The sequence below is a fragment of the Peromyscus leucopus genome, chromosome 2, assembly GCF_004664715.2.
Source record: "Peromyscus leucopus breed LL Stock chromosome 2, UCI_PerLeu_2.1, whole genome shotgun sequence".
Classification (NCBI taxonomy): Eukaryota; Metazoa; Chordata; class Mammalia; order Rodentia; family Cricetidae; genus Peromyscus; species Peromyscus leucopus.
The window spans coordinates 28,603,860-28,628,919 of record NC_051064.1 but is presented as its reverse complement, the minus strand read 5'-3'; the positions used below and the strand labels follow the sequence as shown (position 1 = coordinate 28,628,919).

The following is a 25,060-nucleotide window of genomic DNA, read 5'->3' as shown; positions in this document are numbered from 1 at the left end:
GGACTTTTGAATTTGGACTGAGTGCATTTTTTCATTATGATCTGGCTACAAGCCTTTGGAAGCTAGGGGATAAGAATGTGGTGGTTTGAAAGAAAATGGCCCTCAAAGAGAGTGGCAATATTAGGAGGTGTGGCTTTGTCAGAGTAGGTTTGGTATTGTTGAAGGAAGTGTGTCACTGTGGAGGAGGGCTTTGAGTTCTCATATATGCTCAAGCCACACCCAGTGTCTCAGACCACTTTCTGTTGCCTGTGAGTCAAGCTGTAAGAACTCTCAGCTTACTCTCCAGGACCAAGTCTGCCTGCATACTGCCATGCCCCACTGTGATGACAATTGACTAAACCTCTGAACTACAAACCAGCCACAATTAAATGTTTTCCTTTACAAGAGTTGCCATGGTCTGTGGTGGTATTGTGTTCCCCAAAATATTGTGCACCCTAATAAACTTATCTGGGACCAGAGACAGAACAGCCACTAAATACAAAGGCTAGAAAATGGTGGCACTCACACCTTTAATCCTAGCATTCCAGAGGCAGAAATCCATCTGTTCAAGGATACAGCCAAGCATGGTGACACACGCCTTTAATCCCAGAAAGCGAACCTTTAATCCCAGGGAGTGATGGCAGAAAGCAGAAAGATATACAGCGTGAGGACCAGAAACTAGAAGCATTTGGCTGGTTAAGCTTTTAGGCTTCAAGCAGCAGTTCAACTGAGATTCATTCTGGATGAGGACTCAGAGGCTTCCAGTCTGAGGAAACAGGATCAGCTGAGGAACTGCTGAGGTGAGGTGGCTGTGGCTTGTTCAGTCTCTCTGATCTTCCAGTGCTCACCCCATAATTGGCTGCCTCAGCTCCTGCCTTTAGGTTCCTGCCCTACTTGAGTTCCCGCCCTCACTGCTTTTGATGATGAACTGTAATATGGAACTGTGAGTGAAATAAACCCTTTCCTTTGCAAGTTGCTTTTGATCATGGTGTTTAATCACTTGGCCTTTTTTGCTGCAGCTGAGTTAATTTTCTGTGTTGCTGCTACTGATTCCGTTGCTGCTATGAGAAGCATCATTTGTGAGCTTTTATTGTGGACTGGGGATCAATCTCTCTCTTGGCATCTCTGGGGTTTCTAGCACTAGATTGAAAGCAAAAAGGAACCCAGCCTTGAAGACTGAGCAACTACCGATTGTCAGTCTCCACCCTCAGCCCTGTGACAGACAGCCAATCTGTAATGACTACAGCTGCTGAGGCATCCAGCTTCAAGCACCAAGTAGCTACCCGGTTCCCAGCTCTTGGGTGTGATTCTGCTCGTTATTATTTAAATATGACTGAATAAATACACATAAATTGGAAATCAACTCTGTCATTTTGTTTATTTGAAGAGGTATTAATTTCCCCACATACAGCTTCATTTGACACTCTTTTTCTTTCAGCACGTTGGGCAACCATTATCCATTTTCTGGCCTCATATTGAACACTCTTTTGTACCTAACAATTGCTTCCTCTTGCTGACTTTAATACTTAGTTTGGTTAAAATATGTCCTAGAGTGGGTCTCTGTTAGTTTGTCCTACTTGAATCTATTGAGATTCTTGGCTTTTTAGATTCATGTCTTGATTAGATTTGGGAAAATTTCAACCATTATTTCTCCAAATATAGCCTCTTCTTCTCTCTTCTTCTGAAATTTTTATAATATATATGTTACAATTTGATAGAATTCCATAGTTCCTTAAGTTATATTCACATTTTCTTACTCTTTTCCCCAGTCCTTTTAACTCAAGGATTTTTTCATTACCTTTTTTTCAAGTTTTGCTAACTCATTTTTCTTATTTGTGTTTTGCATTGATATGGTGAATTGTTATTCCAGTTCCTGTATGTTTTAGATCTGCTTTTTCTCTTTAGACTTCTTACCTGTATTGATATTCTTATTTTGTCCACACATCATTTTACTGTCTTTGTCCTTATCTGCCTTTATTTCTTTGAACACCTTTAAGGTTGTTGTATTTATGGAATTTGTAGTCTCTGTGTGCCATGTGAGAATCCTCTGGTAGTTTTTGTTACTTTAATGGCCCGTACTTTTCCTTGATGTGTTGTTGCTGTTGATTGTGTGTGTGTTTTAAGTCTTGTGCTTGAAACTTATAACTCGGTAACTCTAGAAATCTTCCTCTGGGAAGAGTGGAAATTCCAGATTATCTGCCTCTGCATGCACCTCTACAATCAGAAGTAGCAACAACCAATCAGGACTCAGGATCTCAGCCCTTAGAGGATAAGATCTTCTCAAATTACAACCTGTCACAGGCTGCTGTATTGGAGCTAAGGAGATACTACAGTGTTCACAGGCCTAACTAACAGAATTTAGTTGTAATTTACCAGCTGTGCCTTACCTTGGACACTGAAGTTATTCAGGTAGATCTCAGCACTCCAGAATAATACAGTTCCTGCTTGTGCAGTAGTTGTAGTTGTTTAGGAGGAGAGGTGAGTAACTAGCATCACTGAAGGCTGTTCTTCCTCCATCCCCACTTCCAGTCACCGCTGCTAGCACCTGATTCCTCAAACCCTCTCAGACACTCTTGATTCAGGGGCCTGTGTGCTTCCTGCTCCTGTCAGGAATACTTTTCTCTCAATTATCTATTTTGTTTTATTTTCTTAGATGGTCTTGTTGTGTATCCTAGACTGGCCTCAAGCACACAGTCTTTCCCTACTGCTGGGACAACAAATTACAGCTCTCTACCATACCCGGTCTTTCCTGAAATATCTCAACATCATTTCTTCCTACCGTTTGTAGATATTTTCTAATATGCTACTTTCCTGATGAGTTCTTGCCTGATCTCCACCACTTTGTTTTTGGAGTATTTTTTCCCAGGGTAATATTTTTATTGATTATATGGGAATTTCACATCATGCATTGGGATCTCACTCACTTCCCAGTTCTCCCAGGTCTGCCTCTTCACCCTTGTGGTACATACCCCCAAAAAAGGAGAAGAAAAAGAAAAAGAAGAAGAAATCCAATTTGTATTGCCCATGTACTCACAGTTGCTCATATACTCATAGTTGGAGCATGGTCAAAGCCACAGTAGCCAGCCGCTTAAAGAAAACCAAGTCCTTCCCCATCTGTACCCCCACCAGTAGGCATCAGTTATGGAGAGCTAACTTCAGCATCCTTGTCACAATCTTTAAGAGTTCTCTTTCATGGCTTTCTGTCTAGGCTGTTATGTTTTTTGTGGTGGGGTGGATGGGGTGGGATTAAGGGTTGTCACAGAAACGTTCTTTGTACCTCTTTTTCAACTGTGAATCTGTAGTCATTGATACAATGCAAACGTAGCTTCTTTGCCCTTTATAGTCAGCAAGAACATAGATCATGGACTTCTACCGGGTTTCTAGCCACAACAAGGATGGGGACATGTACGTGATCTCTAGTGTCAGCATGTGCCATGGACCTCAGTATGGTCGCTGGTTGTAGTATAGACCATCAATGGAAGCACAGGCCAAGGACATCAACACAGCCTCTGTGGCTGGAAGCACAGGCCAAGGACATCAACACAGCCTCTGTGGCAACACAGACCACAGACACCAATATGGTCCATGGCAGCAGCCGTAGTGGCAGCCTGGCCCATGGACATCGACATGTTTCAGGCAGCAGCACAGACCATGGACATACACATGGCTCTTGGTGGTAACATGGACCACAGACATCAGCACAGTCCCCAGCTACAACAGGACCATGGACCCAGACATGTAACTCAGTGGAAGCATAGACCACAGATATCAATATGGCCCTAGATGGGTGCATGCCATTCATCATCATTGCCCCTGGTGGCAGCACAGCCCATGGACACTAATATGGCCTCCTGTGGTAGCATAGACTACAGACATTCACTTGGCCCCCAGTGGCAGCCCAGACCACTAAAATACATGTAGGTCAGACCCAGAAAGGCTCCCTGATTGTCAGTTCAGTCTCTGTGAGCACCTATGGAACCTGGTTAGTTGATTTTATGGGCTGTTTTCCTGTGGTGTCCTTGACCTCCCTGGCTCCTACAGTCCTTCCTCGCCCTCTTTTGCAGGATTCCCCTAGATCTGTCTAACATTTGGCTGTGGGTCTCTGCATCTGTTTCCATCAGTTTCTGGGTGAAGTCTTTCTGAGGATGATTATGCTAGACTATGAGTATAGCAGAGGATCATTAGCAATCATTGATTGACTTTTTTGTCTGCTTATGTTTGGTTCTATCTTTGGTCTCTGGGCTGTCCAGGCAGTGTCAGGCATGGGTCTCAATTTGAACCAGTCATGGCTTGGGCACTTTCACAAGCTCTGCACCACCTTTGCCCCAGCACATCTTATAGGTAAAACAGGTTGTAGACTGAAGGTTTTATGGCTGGGTTGGTGTCCCAATTGTTTGGGTGGGAGCTCCACCTCAACCCCTGGCACCCTGGCATCCCTGCACCCAGAGTCTGGAATGTTCTGGTGGAACTTTCCCCCATCTCTTTCTCCAAACCCTCCCCTTCAAAGCCTGCCAAACACAGCTCCTCCCCCAGAGAGGCTCAAGGTCACTCCCAGAAAACAGACACTTGGTTCTTCTGGTCTTGAGTCCCCATCTCCTCTCTGTGGGGCTGGGGAACTACCCAGAATGCCACCCTTCTCACTCCTGTGACCCTGGGCCTAGCTCTCTCACCTGTTGGAGGTAGCAATGCGGAGAGGGGAAAGGCATCTTTCTCTCACTCATGACTGGTGGGGGGCGGGTAGGGTCAGCTCTGCTGCTCCCATGCCCTCAGAGCTGCCCACCTGAGTCCCCAAACAGGGTCAGTTCTAGTATGCTGGGTGGACTGGTTTCTACAGCAGTCATCCATATTCATTATGGAACAATTCAACTTCATCAGAGTGGATCATAATCAGAATACCATGCATATTGTGTGAAAATGACAAAGAAGGTATTCTACAGTTGAAGGAAAAATATATGTTATACACTTATTACCTTTAATATGTATTTAAACTACTATCTTGCTCTATGGTAGTTTAAATAACAATTCCTGCCTATAGGCTATGAGATTATGTGGATACAAAAATGATGTAAAAATTAATTCTTACATAGTTAAGGATACTGAATTCTGCCCCTTTACTCTTGTGCACTTCAGCAGAAACTTCCCTTCCCTGATCCCGGGGTGGGGGATACTCATAAAACCATCTTAAGAGGACAGCTCCACTGCGGAAACTGCCCTTAGTGATTCTGCTTTGAAGGAAATGCCTAACTGCGGTGGAATCCACCCCTGTTCCCCAACACACATAGTGAGCATGGAACAGAGACAGACCATCTGCAATTGTTCATATAGAGTAGATACCCACCCTGCTGTTCAATCTATGGAAAATATAGCAAACTGAAGGTGAAGGTGGGGCTGGACTGCAGAGCACCAGCTCGGTCTAGGTCAACTAGCAAAAAGAAACCTGAGTTTGTCAACTCTTGGAGCGCTGCTTGGCTCTTTGCTGGCCAGTTTTTCCACAACACAGTAAATTCACAAACTGTTTCTGATTCCAGATGTGGTCAGAGATGCTGTCCTTCAATAGTTATTTATTGAATACATGCAAGTGACTGAAATGTTTCTGGAAACTCAGGATGATAAGTTATGCTTCTGGTGTCTAACAAGACAGTAGAGTGAGAAGTCATCAATAATGGATCAATGTAGAAAGCTCTGGAGAATGCATTTATGAAGAGAGCATGTGGGACCCACTGTGCTCACCAGGAAATGCCAATGTAGCATGGAAAGGGAAGGATTTAAGAAAGGGTTCTAAGATAAACTAGAGCTGAAGAAAGAAAGAGATGTGTGATTTAAAAGAATTATGGCGTTTGCACTATAAGGAGATAGTCTGTTGTGTGTCAAGACTTTTCCTGTGGAGAGGCAACACATGGCTACCCACTCCTGATAAAAAGCCCATGACAGACCAAAGAGCAGATACTGCCAAAGTGCAATTTTGTGAACCAATGAGTTTTACTGGGGTTACTTATAGGAATATGGATGAAGAGTTACTTACAGGAATATGGATGAAGAGTTACTTACAGGAATATGGATGAAGGGTTACTTATAGGCATAAGAATGAGGGTTACTTACAGGAACAGAAATGACTCAAAGACAAATGCATCACCAAAGCCCATTCCTGCATGGGTGTCAGCTCACAAAATATGGGGACCTGGAGCACACTGCACAGCCTGCAGGCAGTTCAACAGGTTGGAGAGTGTCCTTTACAAATGACAAAAAAATACCCTCTTCCAGGGAGCTCAGCTGGTTTAGGCTTCTTCCAGGCACTGGGTCTGGTCTCAGAGTTTTCTTTGCAGCTTGGCTCATCTGAGAATCTTTGCAATTTGACTTGTCTGAGAGTGATTTTCAGCAGTCTTTATTACTTGCTGTGGGAGGGAGGGTCAGTTCCAGGGACTTCCTGAAGCTATTGTGAGTTGTTTTCCTCCTGTCTTAAGGAACTTCCCTGGGAGATGGAAAGTTTTAGAGGTAACTGCCGCACAACACAACCAAAGTAGAAGAGAGATTATAGAGAGTAGGGATATGGCTTAGGGGTAGAGTGCTTGCTTACCATGCATTAAGTTCTGGTTTCAATCCTGTAGCATGAATCTTAAAAGGTCTTATTAATAAAAACAAACTGGAGCCAGGTATTGGGGTAAATGCTGAAGATTAGAGAAGCAGAACAAGCCACAGCTACCTCACCTTGCTAATTCTTCAGCTGATCCTGTTTCCTCAGACTGGATGCCTCTCAGCTGAACTGTGCTGCTCAAAAGCCTAAAAGCTTAACCAAGCTCTAGTTCCTAGTCCTCATGCCTTATATACCTTTCTGCCTCCTGCCATTACTTCCTGGGATTAAAGGCTCTTGTTACCATGCCTGGCTGTTTCCATTGTGGCCTTGAACTCACAGAGATCCAGGCAGATCTCTGCCTCTGGAATGCTAGGATTAAAGGTGTGAGTGCCACCATTTTCTGGCCTCCATGTCTGTCTAGTGGCTGTTCTGTTATCTGACCCAGATAAATTTATTAGGGTGCACGATATATTGGGGAACACAATATCACCACACAATCCTCAATGCAGAAAGAATGCAAGAATGAAAACATGGAAGAAAAGAGAACTTGGACAAAATTCAGAGCACACTTAAAATGTAAACTGATTAAACCTATAGCATAAGATCTATACGTTAGCACAAAATCAGAATAAGTAAACAAATCACAGTTGATGTATCATGCTAGAGTATAGGGCCAGTTTATTAAAGGAGATGAGAAACAGGGCTATGATTTATAGGAAGATTGACATGAGAAGAATAATGATTTTATTGTTGAGCATTTATTATGACAGAGAGTCCTGTTGCCTTCTTTGTCCACGAATTCAGTCAGCTCTCCTAGCCATAGGTTCTTCATCTGTGTGGATTTAACCAACCACAAATGAAAAACACTAGAACTTCCATCTGTACTGAACATGTTTATATATTTTTTGTCTTATTCCTTCAAAAACATGGTATAAGGACTTGACATTTGTATTGTATTAGACAGTGTTGTATATTAGGGGCAACTTAACAAGTATGACAGGATGCTTGTAGGTTATATGAAACATTATACTATTTCCTGTATTTGAGAACCTGCAGAGTTTGGTGTCTGAAGGGGTAAAGGGTCTTGAAACCAACTCCCTATGCATAGAGAGGGATAATAGTATACATTATTTATTTGACCCTTACACCAAGCTAATAAAATATACATTTCCCCATGTATTATAACAAGGGAAGTAGATGTGGCAGAATTAAATGAATAACCCAAGGTTACAAAACCAATCTAAGGAGGGAGGAGTTAAACTGAAGTTTGACCAACTTCAAAGAATGGATAACCACTACCACCTGGTTCCTCATGAGATGACTAGTATATCAGCAGAAACCAGGCAAGATTCATGAATTCAGAAGTGACAAATAGGTAGTCTCATGACTGGTGAAGAAATATATCAGGGTGAAGAAGCCTAATACGAATGATGATATCGAGGTTTCTGCAATTTTCTAGACTCATTAATCAAGGTCTGGGATCAGCAGCATTACAAAGCACCAGCTTATCAGAAATCACAGTGTCTTTGACGCATGGTGGTGTCTTCAGAGTCAGAGATAGCACAGAACATGGATTGGGCACCAGGTATACTTGATTTCCATTTTTGACTAGTTATGGGAGTGCAGTGTATACTGTAGGAGACACTTAGGAAGGACAGCCTATTTTCTGTGGCCTTATATATAAGAAGTTTCACTTTTCCTGAAATGCCCCATATATAATCCCTGATTTGATATTCTTTCAGTGTTGAAATAGAACTGATACATATGAGTTGTTTATCAGCCTCAAACTGTAGGATTCATGATAAAACTAGAAATGCTACATCATAACAGGTCATATCAAACCTGAATTCTACAACTGTACTTTGCTTAAGAGCTAGTAGTGATGCCATTTATGCTTACTGCCACCATGAAAACACAGATTTTATTTTGCTTGGTTCATGAGCTATGTCTATGGGGACACTGATGATTATAATTAGAAGTTTGTATCAAGTTAAACACTGTTGCTCCTCTTGTCTACATTTCTCTGTCACTTATGCCTTATCTCCTTTTTAAATAGGTGGCATGTGACAAAGTTAGTATGTATAGGCAAAGCACACAGTTCCATGATGTTTGGAGACAACCATCTAGAACACATGCTTTACCTTGGTTCTTCCCACCCAGAGAACCCCCACTTTGTTTTTCTTGTTCAAAGCAGAGGCAGAAAGCCCTGTGGGAAACCTGATTAGGTGAGGCTTCTTAGTCACATTAATCTTTAGAAGGGTTAGGGTATACCATATGGGACTTCATGTGTGACATGTTCAAATTCTACTGTGATTAAGCAGCAGTGGGAGAGTGATTTTGCTATGGGCTGCTTTGCTGAGTGGCCACATTATTTACACTTGCAGCCATGTGCATCATAATTCCATATGTTTTGGTCATAATCAGGAATAGCTAAGTCATACAAAAAAGGTCTATGTCTTTTTCTTTTCACTATTGTGAGAAAATAGCATCTCAGAATAATTTATCAAAGAACAATTCATCAATTGAGACTGGAATCCACAACTCTGTACTTGGATTGATTGTAGTTTTCTGTAATGGTCTCCATCTGTTGGAAAATTCCTTGACCAGGGGTGAGAACTACAATTATCTGTGTGTATAGGGATAAATATTTAGAATGTAGTTAGGTATTACGGTGGCGAAGTAAAGTGGTAGTTGTATGTTCTTCTACAAGTCATGTGACTTTACTAATTCTGGAGAGTTGGCTAAGTTTCCAGTACTAGGCATTATTTCCCCCCTTGTTAATTGGGTTTTGTGGTGGTATTGTGTTCCCCAAAATATTGTGTACCCTAATAAACTTATCTGGGGTCAGAGAACATAAAAGTCACTAGTTACTTAGGATAGGCAGTGGTAGCACACACCTTTAATCCTAGCATTCCAGAGGCAAAAATCCATCTATTCAAGGATACAGCCAAGCATGGTGACTCACTTCTTTAATCCCAGAAAGTGAGCCTTTAATCCTAGGAAGTGATGGTAGAAAGCAGAAAGGTATATAAGGCGTGAGGACCAGAAACTAGAAGCATTTGGCTGGTGAAGCATTTGGCTTTTTCAGCTTTTAGGCTCTTGAGCAGCACAGTTCAGATGAGAGCCATTTGGATAAGGACTCAGAAGCTTCCAGTCTGAGGAAATAGGATCAGCTGAGGAACTGGTGAGGTGAGGTAGCTGTGGCTTGTTCTGTCTCTCTGACCTTCCAGCATTCACCCCAATAATTGGTCTCAGGTTTGATTTTATTAATAAGACCTTTTTTTTTCTTTTTCTTTTCTTTCTTTTTTTTTTTTAAGATTCCTGCTACATGGTTTTAAGACCAACTAGAGAGCTGTAAGGTCCAGAGAAACAGGGGTTTGCTGTAGGTTATGTCCCCTAGAAATAGCACTCCCATGATGTCTCAACAACACGGCTACCCAAACAAGAAGCGAACAAGGACAACACCAATAGATACGCTAACCTGGAAGGGGGTGTGCTCACAAGGCCTCAGCCAAACACAAAAACTGCAACAATGGAATGCTGAAAGTTGGAGAAATAGTTTTCCTCAGAGAAGAACACACTAACTGATTATATAATACGAGATGGTCATCTCTGAAAATGTATACTTACAAGTAACATTATACAGCCTGAGCAGGCTGTACTTATGTCAGGAATACACATGGGCCTGCACATACATGCATACACATACATACAGACACGTGTGCACACACAAATGTATGCCTCCATGCCAGAAGAGGGCATTGGATCCCATTATAGATGCTTGTGAGCTACCATGGAGTTGCTGGGAATTGAACCTGGGTCCTTTGGGAGAACAATCAGTGCACTTAACCTCTGAGTCATTTCTCTAGCCTGCATACACAACTGTAACAAAGAAAGTTCATAAACTTGAAAGAGACCAAAAATGGGTATATGGGAGGGTTTGAAGGGAGGAGAGGGAAGGGGGAAATGATGCAATTATAATATCAAAATAAAAAAATTAAAAAGCTAAACACACAAAAAGAACAAGCCCCCACCCCAAAAGAATGATTCGGTGTCAGACCATCTCGTTTCAGTAACTTTTTTACACAAATAAATGAGGTAATTAGAAGAGAGATATTTGTAAGTTGAACTTTCTGCAGAAAATGATGCCTGTAGGAGAGACAATCTAAGGATGCTCGACAGTTAGACTTCAGATGCTCAGTGTGCTAGGAGCCACTTTGTTTTCTGGCTGTGGCACCCTTGAGGTGAGCTCCTTCAGGTGATTAACATCACTGTGGATTAAATTAATTGGCTGTACCCAATCCCTGGGTGGACATGCTAATCATAAATCCAAAGACATTTGTTTCTTTACACGAAACGAACGGGCTACATATCCAGTGATGTTTATATGAACCACCCAAACTACTTCTTTTCTTCATAAGGAAGGGTTCAGGTTCTGGTAAGTACAAAACTTTTTAAAATATTTCTCCTAAAAACCATGCTTTAATCGTTTTATTCTGCTTTTCCCTTTCATATCTAGATTATAAACTGCTGTTTTATCTTTAACCACTAGAATAATAAATGTTACTAATAATTTCTGTCTGTTACTCAAATCTGACAAGTCTTTATAGTATGCTGATATTGGAGTAGGAGAAAGCTTTAGCATTGGGAAATTGTGATTCCAGTTTAGTGAAATATGAGGAAAGTTTATTTTATTTGTCCTTATAATAGCATTATATATTTATTATAGAAAACTACAATGCATTAAAGAAAATAACCTGTTGATAATTCAAGTGTTATGGCTGCCACAGTGAATGACTGCTATATATTTCCTCTGGGTCTCTTTTCCTTCCTGCCCAATAGGACTGTGGAAATTTGTGATGAAATGAATTAGTTTCATGACAATGTCATCAGTGAATTGCCCTGAGAGTAAACATTTTGATTTTACCAGTTTTCTACATCATCCTTCCTCAACTGCCGGAATTTACCTTATGGGAGAAAATTAAATTGAAAATATAATTATGGAAATGACACGTGCATCTTTTAGATCCACCATGTATTTTGTCAGATGGGTGGGGGCACCAGATGCATTGTGTTGGCAGAGGCAATTGTTCAGGTCTGAGGACCACAGAGTTAAATGTATTGTTTGTATGTATTGAGACCCATCACAGGACAGACAAGTATAGCCACAGCTCCTTAATCTGACAAAGTATTCCTAACTGCTCCATTGTCAATCTCTCGGCAATGAAAGAGTTCTGAATAAAGGAGGGAAGGTATTGGTAGCAAGCTATCCCATCAGGAGCAGCGAATTTGCTAGCCAGCTCCCTTGGATCTCCAAGGAGTTAGTGGAAGAAAGAAGCAAGTCTCAGGATTCCAATTTCCTTATTACCTCTATCTCCACTTGTCTCCAGTGCAAACTGAGCAAATTAAACCATGTTAGGCTGCTTGGTTTGTTTTTTTAGGTAAGCCCAAAGTTTATTATCCCATTCTCAGAGGGCATATGTCTGAAAATGTTTGTAAGAAAACCTTTCTATCTAAACTTTGATTAGTTTTATAAATTAAGAAAGAAACACAATCATCAAATGCCACATTTTGTCAATAAGACATGGTGCTCACATAACTGTCTTCCTCGTGAGCAGTGGCTACATACATGCTGCACTGGTGTCCCTTTCCTTGTGAGGGCTCTGCGTCTGGCATCTAAGCTTTCATGGATTTCCTCTGGAAAGCGTTACCTTCTATTTCCTGCCTTCAATCTGGGCTAGACATCCCTTCTTGAGGATTTCCTTTAAAGTGATGGCAGCCATCGAAGATGGTCCTCTGACACATCATCAATTCACTCCCTGATTATATCATTAATGTTCATGGATTCTAAGAGAGGAGCATGATTACAACAGGGCAAAGTCTGACCCACTTCCTTGGAAAGGAATTTGGTTTGCAGCCCCTTCCTCAGTGATTGCATTATGCACTGAATGAAGACAGAACCTTTTATTTAATGTAAGAGCTGAATCTTCATTATGTTTTGTGCTGTACACACAGGGCCTACATTACCACAGGCTCTTAAGCCTCACTTCTGAGTGCAAAAATCACACAGCTCCCTGAAACTTGCCCTAGTGACTTATTCCACCGCTGGGTGAACCAGCCTCTTTCTTTCTTACAGTTTGTGAGGGAAAAGAGATTAAGATGGCTTCCCAAGGTCAGGTTGGTGATTATAAGAGGATGAGAAGAGGCTTCAGTTCTGCTGACTGCTGAAAAGGTGGATTTCCCAGCTCCTGATGCACACGCCAGCTATGGCTACTTTTATTATCTTAAAGACTATAATCACTTTAAATCTCCAGGGAAGTGAGATGGGGAGACAACTAATATCTAGGTTGATCACAGAATGTTTTTTCTTCTGAACTGCATATAAAGATTTGCAAATAACTTGGGAGATGTATGAAGAGTCTTAGATAATTGCTTGCAAATATTTATGTAGGTGATTTGGACCAGACTTACAGTGCAAACATGACTTTTGCTATCTCTATACTACCAATTAAATCTATTTCATTCAATTTGTCATTGAGGCTTGAGGGCTTTCTTATGCTTTCAAAGGCACTGATAGTTAAAATGAGTTAAAACAACAGAAATAGCCACAATATACCATAAAGGAAGACTCAGCCAGATAAAGCCTTTCAAAAGCTGCTAATTTTGTCAGTCCAATTCCGACTTCAAGGACTCCTCTGTGGTTTACGAAGTGACTCTCCCATTCCCCTGATGGTTTTGCATGCAGCAGTCAGATGACACTGTTCGTATCAGTTCATAGTAATTTGATCATTTATTCAGTGAGTGGTTCTCATCATAAGCTTCACGACAGATGATTTACTACATTTTCTAATTTTCAGAGGAAGCATCTCATTCTATCTGAATGTATCCATTACAGATCTCCATGATACATTCTTCACCTCATGATCATATTCTAGTTCCATGCATTCCCTTCCATCCAAAAGGCAATCTGAACTTGAAGCCTTTCCTTGCCTCCTCTCTGATCCCATAGACCATGAAGCATTAAATTGGTGAACTGCCAAACTCTTACTTTTCTTGTTGGAGGGGCTCTGATTTGTGTCTCTTTTGTGATTTTTTTTTGAAATCCTATAATATTTTTTAATTTTAAAGATTTACATAGTTTAGTAACATTTAAAAAATGGGACTGAGGATAACAAATGCTCAGTTGTTTAATACGTAAGTGGCCCTGGTTTAGATCCCTAGAACTGAAAACCAAAACCAGAAATGAAGCAATCCCACAAATGTTACCCATAAGTGTACCATCCTGTGGAACCTACCATCAGCTTTCATCTCCATTCTGAGATCATTTTGAGCTGGTAAATTTCAGGCCAACTCTATTGGCTCTCTTAGTCCATTCCTGGCTTGGGTCTACAGTAACCTTGTTGTGGGTGTGGTGTATCCATGGAACTATACCAGCAACTTAAAGCAATTTCCTGTTGAGTGTCAGCCAGATCTTTCAAGAACTGCTGGAGGTGAGTGTGTGTCCAGACACCTGGCAGTCCCCTGAGTCCTTTGGAAGCAGTAGAGGTGTGTGGCCAAACAGAATCTTAAAAGGATATCATTTAAAGCTTGTGCAATGCAACCAAAACAGAACAAATAGCAGAATTTCCTGCCAAGGAGTCTGTTTCTTGGCAATGTTTGGCTAGTGTCCTTTAAAAGTTCTATTTGTTTTCTCAATTCTGCCTGAAGATTAAGGGTGGTATCATGTGTGTAAGCTTCAAGTTAATTCTGTTTGGGTAGGTAGAGCTTTGACCCAGCCTGAAATATGCACACCATAATCAGCAAGAATCAGTGCTCTCTGCTGGGTTGAATGCCAGTGAAGTCCACTCCTAATATCCAAATGGGCAGGACCCCTGTTTTTGTGTCAACAAGGGGGGTTTGGGTCCCTTCCTGAGATTGTTACATGTACATTGCAGACAAGCGTTGCTAGCTTTGGGTCAGTGTTGGCAACCCCGGGCCAACAAATATCTTTGAAACAGTTATTGTAGGGCAGTTTCCCCCAGATGGGTTGCTTCATGAACTTGTTGGACTGCGTTGGGAGCTGTCATCTCTGGAATTATTTTCCATCTGTGGCAATCAACCAGCACCCTCCCCCCAATATTCAATATTCCCTGCATCTGTTGCTTTTTCTTTCTTCTGTCTCACATAAGGGAGCTTTGGGAACACGGGAAGTGATAGCATATCTTCTGGGTGGTCATGGAGGTGACTCCAGGGTTGTGTCTTCAGAGAGGGCAGCCTGGACTGCCAGTAGTTACCTGATTCACTTGACCTTGATTCTGTGTGAGCCTGGAAGTACACACTGCCACAGCCGAGGACCCAGACAGCTTCTAGGAGCTGGAGGGTTTGGTCTGTTTTAAGGTCTTTGTCCCCTGAGGTAAGCAGCCCTTTCTCCATGTACTTACTTTGAGTCTCCTGATGGGAGTGGTTATTCCCTCTGTTGTAGCCTTCAGCTTCCATCAACAAGAGGTTCACAGTTTGAATTGGGGAGCGGCTGATCATGTAAGCCTGGCTGTGAGGAAAATTGTTTTTTCGTAACTACTCCACAATCATGGAAGAGCCCTCCCTCCTCTTCAGGCAATGATGTGGCTGGACAACACAGCAGCCATCTTCTTGGATGAGGGGAGGGCCTGTCATTGCCCTTAGTTGGTATATTGGAACAGGTTATTCACTGGAACGCAACCCGCTGGAGTTGGTTGGTGATCATTGTTTCAGGGTAAATGCCACTGAAGGTGCCAGATCAGGTGGTCTTGGCACTGCCTTGGCTCTGTGTGGCACTGGCAATTGGAGCCAGTTGGGAAGTTGCATCACGTGTAAGATTTTATCCTTTGGGGAAACTGATGGGGGTGTTTCATTGGTCCTTCAGGCTTGACAGTCTTTGTACGTCTCACTTTGGGATGGTGAAGATCCCAAGATGAGAAATGTTCTATAACCAGTAGTGGTGGGGGTGGGTGGGTGGGTGGGGAGTTCCTGTGTGGCTATGCCCCCTGTGGTGCATAGGGTCTGAGGGAGAGGACAGGTCTCTCTCTCTCTCAAGCAGGTGCCCACCTGGCTGTCTGCCTCCCAGAGACTTAAGTGGTCCTATGTAGGGCCAAATATATATCCGTACTCAGTCATCTCCTACTATGTAATATGAGTACTCATTTAGTGGAAACAAATTCAGCGGAACTGCAGGTTGAGGCCCAATCAGATCCCATAGCCACAGAGCTGTGGGACTACTACAAGTACTCACTTGCTCATTCACCATTCATGTAGAAATTATACATTCCCATTTTAAATTCCTAGTCTATTTTGTTGGAGACCAATCTGTCTTTTCCTTGGAGACCAGTGCCAGCCACCTCCATATCCCACCGAGGCTTCAGATACAATCTCCTGCTGGGTGATCCAGTCCACACTGGCTTCTCTTCCTATCTCCCTAGGGGTCCTTACTCATCCTAGTACAGAGACTCTGATTCTGGGTCTCACAGTCCCCTTGGCCACTGTTAGAGAACTTCAGTGAGTGGAGAGACCCCAGGGCAACATCCTTTCTGAATCAACTGACCAACTGTGGGTCATGGTGAAGGAGATCTCATGGTATGTGGTGGGCAGCAGAGGGGAGGGAGGGATCTTTTTGGAATAAGCACTCTGACACCAACAAGAATTGAAGAGGGGAGATGTCATTGTTGGACTAAAGGCAGGATAGCTCCTGAAGGGCTTTGATCTCCAGTCCAGTTTGTATTTATTTATTTATTTATTTAATTTATTCATTCATTCATTCATTTATTTAACGTGCACTGGTGTTTTGCCTGCATGTATGTTTGTGGGAGGGTGTCAGATGTTAGGTGACAGACAGTTGTAAGCTGCCATGTGGGTTCTGGGAATTGAACCATGGTCTTCTGGAAGAGCAATCAGTGCTCTTAACTGCTAAGTCATCTCTCCAGTCTCGAGTTTGTATTCTTTTATGTTCTAAAACCACAAGGTGGAGTGGGCAAACAAGCAAGCGAGAGCATTATCATATAGTCCCAGTGGTACAGCTCCAGAACATTGTGGAAATAAGCCATTCTCCCTTCCTCTTTAGGTATCATTGAAAATGAGTGAGACACCTTCTACTACCTTCTCCATGGTTCATCTGACTTCTTCTGAAGGTCAAGTTCATTCCCCTCGCCATTCAAACGTCACTCATCCTGTAGTGGCCAAACGCATCAGCTTCTACAAGAGCGGAGACCCCCAGTTTGGCGGTGTGAAGGTGGTGGTCAATCCTCGTTCCTTTAAGACCTTCGACGCTTTGCTGGACAATTTATCCAGAAAGGTGCCCCTGCCCTTTGGGGTGAGGAATATCAGCACGCCCCGTGGAAGGCACAGCATCACCAGGCTGGAGGAGCTGGAGGATGGAGAGTCCTATCTGTGCTCCCACAATAGGAAGGTGCTTCCAGTTGACCTGGACAAGGCTCGCCGACGTCCCCGGCCCTGGCTCAGTAGCCGCTCTATAAGTACTCACGTGCACCTCAGCTCTGCTGCTGCTGTGTCCACCACCGCTCCTGGCATGCTCCGTGCTCCGAGGAGGCTCGTGGTCTTCCGGAATGGTGACCCAAAGACCAGGCGTGTGGTCCTTCTCAGCCGGAGGGTTACTCAGAGCTTCGAGGCCTTTCTGCAGTACCTGACACAGGTCATGCAGTGTCCGGTGGCCAAACTGTATGCCACGGATGGAAGAAAAGTGAGTGTTTTGGTGTCTCCTAAGTTATCTCCTGTGTGTGTGTGTGTGTGTGTGTGTGTGTGTGTGTGTGTGTGTGTGTGTGTGTATACATGTGCCTGTGTGTCTGCACATGCAGGTATATGGGTTCTAGCAGTCTTTGTCTTCTTGTCAGAATCTGACGGGTCATTGGGTAGGAAGGTGTTTGCTTTCCCCTCTTCTGTTGTCCTTGATCACTGACTTACAATGTTTTGTTAAAGAATACTATTTTTCATAGTATTCTTTGAAAGGGAGTGGCCAAGAGTAGTGTTTTACTATCTAGAAAAAGCATTTTCCTGGTATCCCTGTGGCGGGTCTGCAGAGTCTGCAGGTTCTGCAGTTAACAGTAGGTACACAAGCAATTGCCCTTGAGCAGTTGACTCGGCATTGGCTGGCACTTGGCTGTAACCGCAGACTTTGGTGTGGGATACCACATGGCTTTTAAAGATCCTTTAGTTATTCTAGAAAACTAGCCTGAAGTTTTTTCTAACTGAATAGCTCGTATGCAGGCTCAATAGCGTTGATGCATTGCTTATACCCATCCACCATCCTGCCTTGATTATTTTTTGTGTACATGATTGGCATCTAAGAAACTGCTTAGAGATTATTTCTTTCAGGCCTAGGAGGCTGTCAAATGAGCTGTTCAAAGTTATAAATATACCACATGGAAAGAACAGTCCTTGCTCATGTGAAGACAGTGACTCTGATTTCTTCTAGGTTCCTAGTCTCCAGGCAGTGATACTGAGCTCAGGAGCTGTGGTGGCAGCCGGAAGGGAGCCATTTAAACCAGGAAATTATGACATCCAAAAGTACTTGCTTCCTGCTAAGTTACCAGGGATCTCTCATCGTGTGCACCGGAAGGGTAAAGCTACGTTAGAAAAAAGAAAGAGTAAGTCACTTCTAAATAGATCTTATTAGCTCTGAAGTCTTTTTTTTTTTTTTTTTTTTTGCCTTACCTAAAAAAAAATTATATTTAAAAGACCAGGTTCATTCATTGCAAAAGACAAAATATGAGAGGATTCAAAGTATTCCAAAATGAAATTGATTAATTTGTAGTAGAAAATAGTCACAGATATTTGGTGACTTTTTGAAAGACTTTTCCAAATAATCAAAGATACACATTTTTACATGGATGAAGTATCCCTCTTTTTTTTTTCTTTTTTGTAAACATAATGTCAGAATTTCTTACTTTGGAAAGAATTTTGTGGAATTGTATAAGTGACATCTCGGGTAGTTGCAGACTTTTGTCTGAATGAGTATTCATAGCTGAGCTCAGCAAGTTAGTGCTCTATATATTAAAAAAAAACAAAACCAAAAAACCTAGGTGTATGCCCTCTTCTCTGAAAGTATTCCTGTAAAATTATCAATCCTCAGAAACATTTTTGATTGAAATAAAGTAGTTCATGTAGTCAGTTCACACTAGTAACAATAATCTAAATTTTGAAAATTTTAGGATTTGATTAACAGTGTGGTATAGACCTTAGCATAGGGGAGAAAGAGCGTGTCTTGAGGCCCAAGAGTGTGAGAGAGGCTAGCCTAATTAATCACTGTACTCATTATTTCCAAGGAAATATAGCTCTATGCTAGTGTGCTGATTGTATACTTGAATTTGAATATTTATTCTCTTTAGAGTTGGAATAATCTTTATTTTAAGGAGCAGTAATCCCTGTTCTTATTGCTAATATGGCTGGAAAATTAATTGCTTTCATCTAATTATTTCAGGAGTATACTCATTTTTGTTAATGCCCCTATTTTGTAGTTATCAATTGCCAAATATATATTATACATATAGTTATACTGTTTTACCTTGGTCAGTTTTCTGAAGTAGATTTGCTCTTTTTGTGACTCTTATCAGCTGTTTATTATGATTTTTGATAGATTTTGGGCTATAAGAGCTTTGTTAAGTTTTAGTTCACAAAGTTAAAAGTGAGACATTTTTATTTATCAAAAACTATAAAAAAATTTTTAGGGTTAGCTCTGAAAACTTCAAAGGCAATTACTTTAGGGGACATGTGCCAATCTATAAGGACTGCCAGGAGGAAATCTGTTGCAGTAAGAAGCACACCTGCCAAGGCTAATGACAGACCTCACATTAAGAGTCACCTTGGGCTGTGTCTGACTCTGATGCTTTTGTGTATATAAATCAACTGCACTGACAACACAGATGAAAATTCAATATCATTTGACTTCTCAGTACTAGAGATGTTTAGCTTTCCTAAAGCCTCCGAGTCTCTCATGTATGTGCTCAAATGGAACACCATCGTACCTTGCTGCTCGCCTGCCTTTCTTACTTAGATACACAGAACTTTGTTAGAGTCAAGGTTTAGTATTTGTAAGCAAATAAACCATACAGAAAACATTTTTTTTACCCAATATAGTCATTAGTAATTTGTATTTTATATAGTTATTATTAACATTCTCTTATAAAGTTGTTAAAATTAAAATTATATGAATGTCTCCATTAAAGTATAATGAGTTTACTTTTTAATATTGGTTTGAAGAAAAAAAACCCAGAAACTGCATTAAGATTTCTCAAATAACCATTGGCTACATATAGTTTAGAAATACACCTGTAACATTTTATTGTAAAATACAGAAAAATGGTATTGTACTAATTTTTCCTTTTCTTCTTTCTTTGATGCTTCTTCCTTGGGATATTTACAACTTCTTTGCTTTCCATGTTGTGTTTTGACATGGCATCTTTCACTCTTAAAATGTTGAAAGTGAGCACACATATGCCCTCAGTCCTAAGCCCCCAGATTGAGTCCCTGGCTTCTAAGAAAACATATGACTGCTATTCAGACTGTTCTGTAGCCCCTGAAAATTACTTGGCCTTAGAAAAACATGATTCTCAGAACCTATCAACATTTCCTTCTGAAGACGGTGTTGAGAAGTCGATTATTTTTAATCAAGATGGTACTATGACAGTTGTGATGAAAGTTCGATTCAAGATAAAAGAAGAAGAGACTGTAAAGTGGACAACCACTGTCAATAGAGCTGGGCTTCCTAATAGTGATGAAAAAAGTAAGAAAAGTAGTTATCGTGGAAGAACAGATGGCCGATCACCTAGTTTAAAGCTTGCAGCATGCTCATTGTCTGAAGATATCACAGACACCACTCAGCAGGGCAGTTTCACAGAGGAAGAAAACACTCAGATGATAGAGCAGCAAGCTGAGTCATGTAGCTCTGCTGGTTGGGAGAATGCTTCTGTGGACACAGACATTATTCAGGGAGGCCAGAAACAAGTGAAACATTTTTATAGGCCCCCGACCCCTGGGCCAAGGAGAAGGAGAAAAAAGAAATCTGTGATAGGGACTGTCACTCTAGTATCTGAAACAGAGGTTCAAGAAAAACAGTTTTCCTATAGTGAAGAAAGAGAGGGTGGAGAAAAATCTGAGTATCACATGTTTACACATTCTTGCAGTAAAATGTCATCAGTATCTAATAAACTTGTTCAGATCTGTAACAATGATGAGTTGGAGTCAACATTAGAAAGAACAACAGAAAGTGGACTGCTCAAGTCAAATGCCATAAATGCTGGTGCTATAGAAACGACCAGTCAGAAGGTTTTCAAGATGTGCCATAACAATGGCTTACCACCCACTGCTTCAGAGAGCTCAGGTGTGGAGGAAGGCGTAGTTGATAGTGTAGTGTCAGTACAAGCTGGTATCAAACACTTCAGAACTTACAGTAACACCAATGACAGGTTCAATTGTATTTCAGCAGATAGAACTCTTTCCTCAGGTAACAACTCTGGAACTGACAAAAGCATTTCTGAGGCTCTTCCTGTAGAATCTTCTACTGTCACCACAAGAGTGGACAGACTCATTAATGAATTTGCTCATTGTGGTTTAACAGAACTTCGAGAAAATGGAAAGCAGATTTTGTCCTCTCTTCCCAGCAAAAAGAAGAAGAAATCTCAGCAGCAAATGATAAATTCCAGATATAAGAAAAAATTGATTGAAACCAAAAGAACCTCTAATAAAGTTGGGAAAATAAAAAGAGAAGGAACAGTTGCTCAGGAAATGCTATTGCAAGATTCAGACAGTCTTCTTAAAGGAGGGAGACTTTGTGAGGAAAGCCTTGATACAAGTGATATGGTAATTGAATCAAATAGTTTACCCCCCCAAAGTAATCTCAATATCAAAATTTCCAAGAGATTCCATAAAAATAAATCAAATGCTTTTCAAAATCCTAAGACTCAAAGACTTTTAGTCAAAAGAAAATCCAGACCACCAAAGAGTGTAAGCTTAGGAGGACTCAGAAAACAAGAAATTGGTCAAGGAGATAAAGTATTTATCCATAGTGAATCTAACCACTATAAAAGTAATTTGGAAAACCAAAGTTTGCTTCATATGTTTAATATCCTTGAGGAAAACCAGAAAGTTTTTCATAGACCACAGTCAGAAATGGAGGTAGTAACTGGAAATTTGAGAGCAGTGACAAAAAAGAGTTTAGTCCCAAAACTTAATGATTTACATGTGACTTTAAAAAACCAGAAAAAGCTTAAGGTAGATAAATTGAAGTCAGGTGCTGTAGTAAGTGAACAGCATGTTACTACCAGGGCAGATCCATTAGCTTCTTTGAAAAAAGCTGATTTTCCTGAGGTTTTTCCCCATCATTCAGTTAAAAACTATGTACAGAGATGGTTGCAGAATATAAATCCATATCATGATTTTGATCACAGAAAGTCAGCTCCACCATGCAAAAATGGAAATAATGTGGTAAATTGTAACAGTAATTGTTTTCCAGGAAATAATCTCCACAAAACTTGTACAAAAAGAAATAGTTCTGTTATGGAAAGTAATGAGCACAAAACTAAAAATGACAACTGGCAAGGCAATAAAAATCAAGAGGCTGGTAAATCTCTTGTTGCTAAAGGTAATGGTGAAGAGCTTAACAAACATGTCTCTGAGAACCAGAATGGGTCTCTGAAAGATTCTTACTTGGTTTCTCTGCATGACCATCACACTTTGCCACCAACCACTATTAATGATCACAGTACTAAAAGTCATCTATCTACTGAAAAGTCCAGACCAGAAGTGAGCCTTATTTACCAAGAAATGAACCTAGCTACAAAAGGGCAAAGCATCGAGGCTGCCACTCAGGTAGATACTATCGGAGAGAATGCTCCGAACAACTACTTACCAGCCCTGTTGCTTCAGCACCTGGAAGCTTTTGTTCCCAGTAATCAGAAAAATCGGAATGGAGTTGCTCAAATACCAGGTTCATTAGCAGATGTTGTGTTCCCTTCTGCGATATATAATTCATCCACTAATCTCCTTCTAGCTTGGCTTTTGGTAATAAACCTAAAGGGAAGCATGAATAGCTTCTGTCAAAATGATGCTCATAAAATTACCAGCAAATCTGCAGAAACAGTTGCATTGTTGGAAGTTCTGAAGCACATTGCCATTACAGAGGATGCTGATGACTTGAAGGCTGCTGTTGCCAACTTAGTGGAATCAACCAAAAACTGCAGTGAACCCAGTGAGAGAGAACAAGATACGTTACCAGTAGATTGTCCTGCAGCCAGCATTCAGAGTGTTGTCAAGTGTAATGAAAATGAAAGAACACAGAAGATGCTCTCGGATGAAGGCTACTCTACCAGGGAGGACTGTGGCCCTGAGTTCTGTGTTTCAGAAACGATTGACAAGGCACATAATTCTGCATGTGAGATGTGTACTGTGAATATGACTTATCCTCCAAAAGAGACAGGTAACCGAAGTAATGCCTTTTTAACTAGTAATAGTTATACTATACATCAGCCCTCCACAAGTGATGCTTCTTTCCTAGGAGGGGCCTGTTTACTTAAAGATGGTGTGTGTTCCCATGAGGTTTGTGTGCAGAAGGAGAACATCTGTGAAGCAGCTTGCCTGAGTGATGAGACTTACATTCCCATCAGAGTCTGCAATACAATTGACTTTGTGAATTCAAAAGAAAAGAAACGCAGTGATAATTTAGGATTATTTGAAGAACTCAATACAGTTGATGAAGTTCCAAAAGATCTAAATATTTTGGCAGACCCTATGTATAAAAATGATTCTAATGGATCAGCATCATATCAAAATGGCAGTAGCTTCAGCTCCCATGGTCTCTTCCTGAGTAAAACTGATCCAGAATTTGATAAGGACTATAGTTCTCTAGAAGAATTAAAAAATTGCCCACTTAAGAAAATTGTGAATAAAAAGAAATACGTATCTTGTGATAAGGAAGAATCAAGGACTTCTGAAGAACCAGGCTCAATAACCAATAGCATGACATCAAGTGAAAGAAATAATGTTTCAGAATTAGAATCTTTTGAAGAATTAGAAAGCCAAGACACAGATATTTTTAATAAAAAGGTAAGTGCTAAAGAACAAGGTACTGAGCAACCCATGCAAAAGGAGTTAGAGGCTAGGATGAGTTTGCAATCAATACACATACCAAGTGGGGGTGTTGTAGAAGAGGGAAGGAGGCGTACTGTATCTTTGGAGACAATTGGTAGAGGGCAGGTGACACCAACATCTTTAGTTTTTTGCTACGATTCTAATAAAAATACTGAAAAGGGTATCAGTGTAGGAGAAACTAAGATGAGTGTTAAAATGATGGTAGAAAGCATGGAAAATGTAAATTACACAGAATCCTCACTTAATTTTAATAAACATCTCAGAAGTCCAGTGGCTTTAGACTGGTCAGATCATAGATCGGACAGTGAGAGTAGACAGCCTTGTAAAACATCCAGTGGTGATCACAATGACAGTGATAACGCTGCCCAAGGGAAAGAGCACAATAGAGGAATTGTTCAAAGGGCAATAGAAAAGCTTTATGGCAAAGCAGAGATTATCAAACCACCGTTTTTCCATGTGTCTATACACAAATCTCAAGTTTGTCCTTACAATCCTGTGAAAGTTCAAGATGCTAAGAAAACAAATTTTTATGACTCTGAATGCCAGTCATTGGTCTCTTCTGATCAGGTATCTAGAAGTTCACTCATTTTGCAGGAATTCCAGGAGGAAAGACAAGGTGAAGGTGATTTTAATAGTATGAGAGACAGTTGTCGGGGTAACACCATAGAACATGTTACAAAACCAGTTGAGCATGACAAGGTCCTCATGGAAGAAGAGAAAGGAGAACTGATTGACAATGGCAAATGGCTCCTGCAGGAAAATCATTTGTGGAGGGTGTCACCTGACAATTCTGGCATGTATGGCAATGCAGACACCACATCAGTGGATACACTAATTGATAAGAATAGCATTGAGGTGCCATATTCACATTTTGGAGATTTGGTTCCTGGTCCAACAATGGCTGAATTGTCCTCTTCAGAACTGGAGGAAATGACTCAACCTCTTGAAGTGAAATGCAATTATTTTAACTTTCCTCATGGTAGTGACTCTGAGCCTTTTTGTGAAGATTTTCTAGATGTGCAGAATAAAACCTGTCCCAAAGAGAGAATACCAAATCATCACAAGGAGGAAAAGAGTAATTATCCATCTGAAAGAGTGTGTACATCTGTTACTCAAGCCTTTGCTCCTGCTGGTAATAAAGTCCATCCTGTCTGCAACGATGTTATTAAAACTCAGCCATTACCTGGAAGTAATATAACTCACAGTGCACTTCAGGAAGGTGACTCTTTGGATAAACTCTATGCTCTTTGTGGTCAACATTGTCCAATACTAACAGTTACTTTTCAACCTATAAATGAGGAAGACCGAGGATTTGCTTATCGCAAAGATTCTGATATTGAAAATTCTTTGGATTTCTATTTATGGATGAAAATTCCATTTCTGCTACAGTCAAACAAAAAC

At 41.0% G+C, this 25,060-nt stretch overlaps 1 protein-coding gene across 1 annotated transcript in view; it reads left to right on the top strand.

Moving 5' to 3' along the window:
* The window catches only part of Rp1 (RP1 axonemal microtubule associated), a 294,119-nt gene that overhangs the window by 46,057 nt on the left and 223,002 nt on the right, over window positions 1-25,060 (top strand). Inside the window, exons 2-3 of the mRNA XM_037202448.1 lie at window positions 16,623-17,258; window positions 17,991-18,162. Coding sequence (XP_037058343.1) covers window positions 16,623-17,258; window positions 17,991-18,162 — 808 coding nt within the window. The remainder of the gene's footprint in view (window positions 1-16,622; window positions 17,259-17,990; window positions 18,163-25,060) is intronic.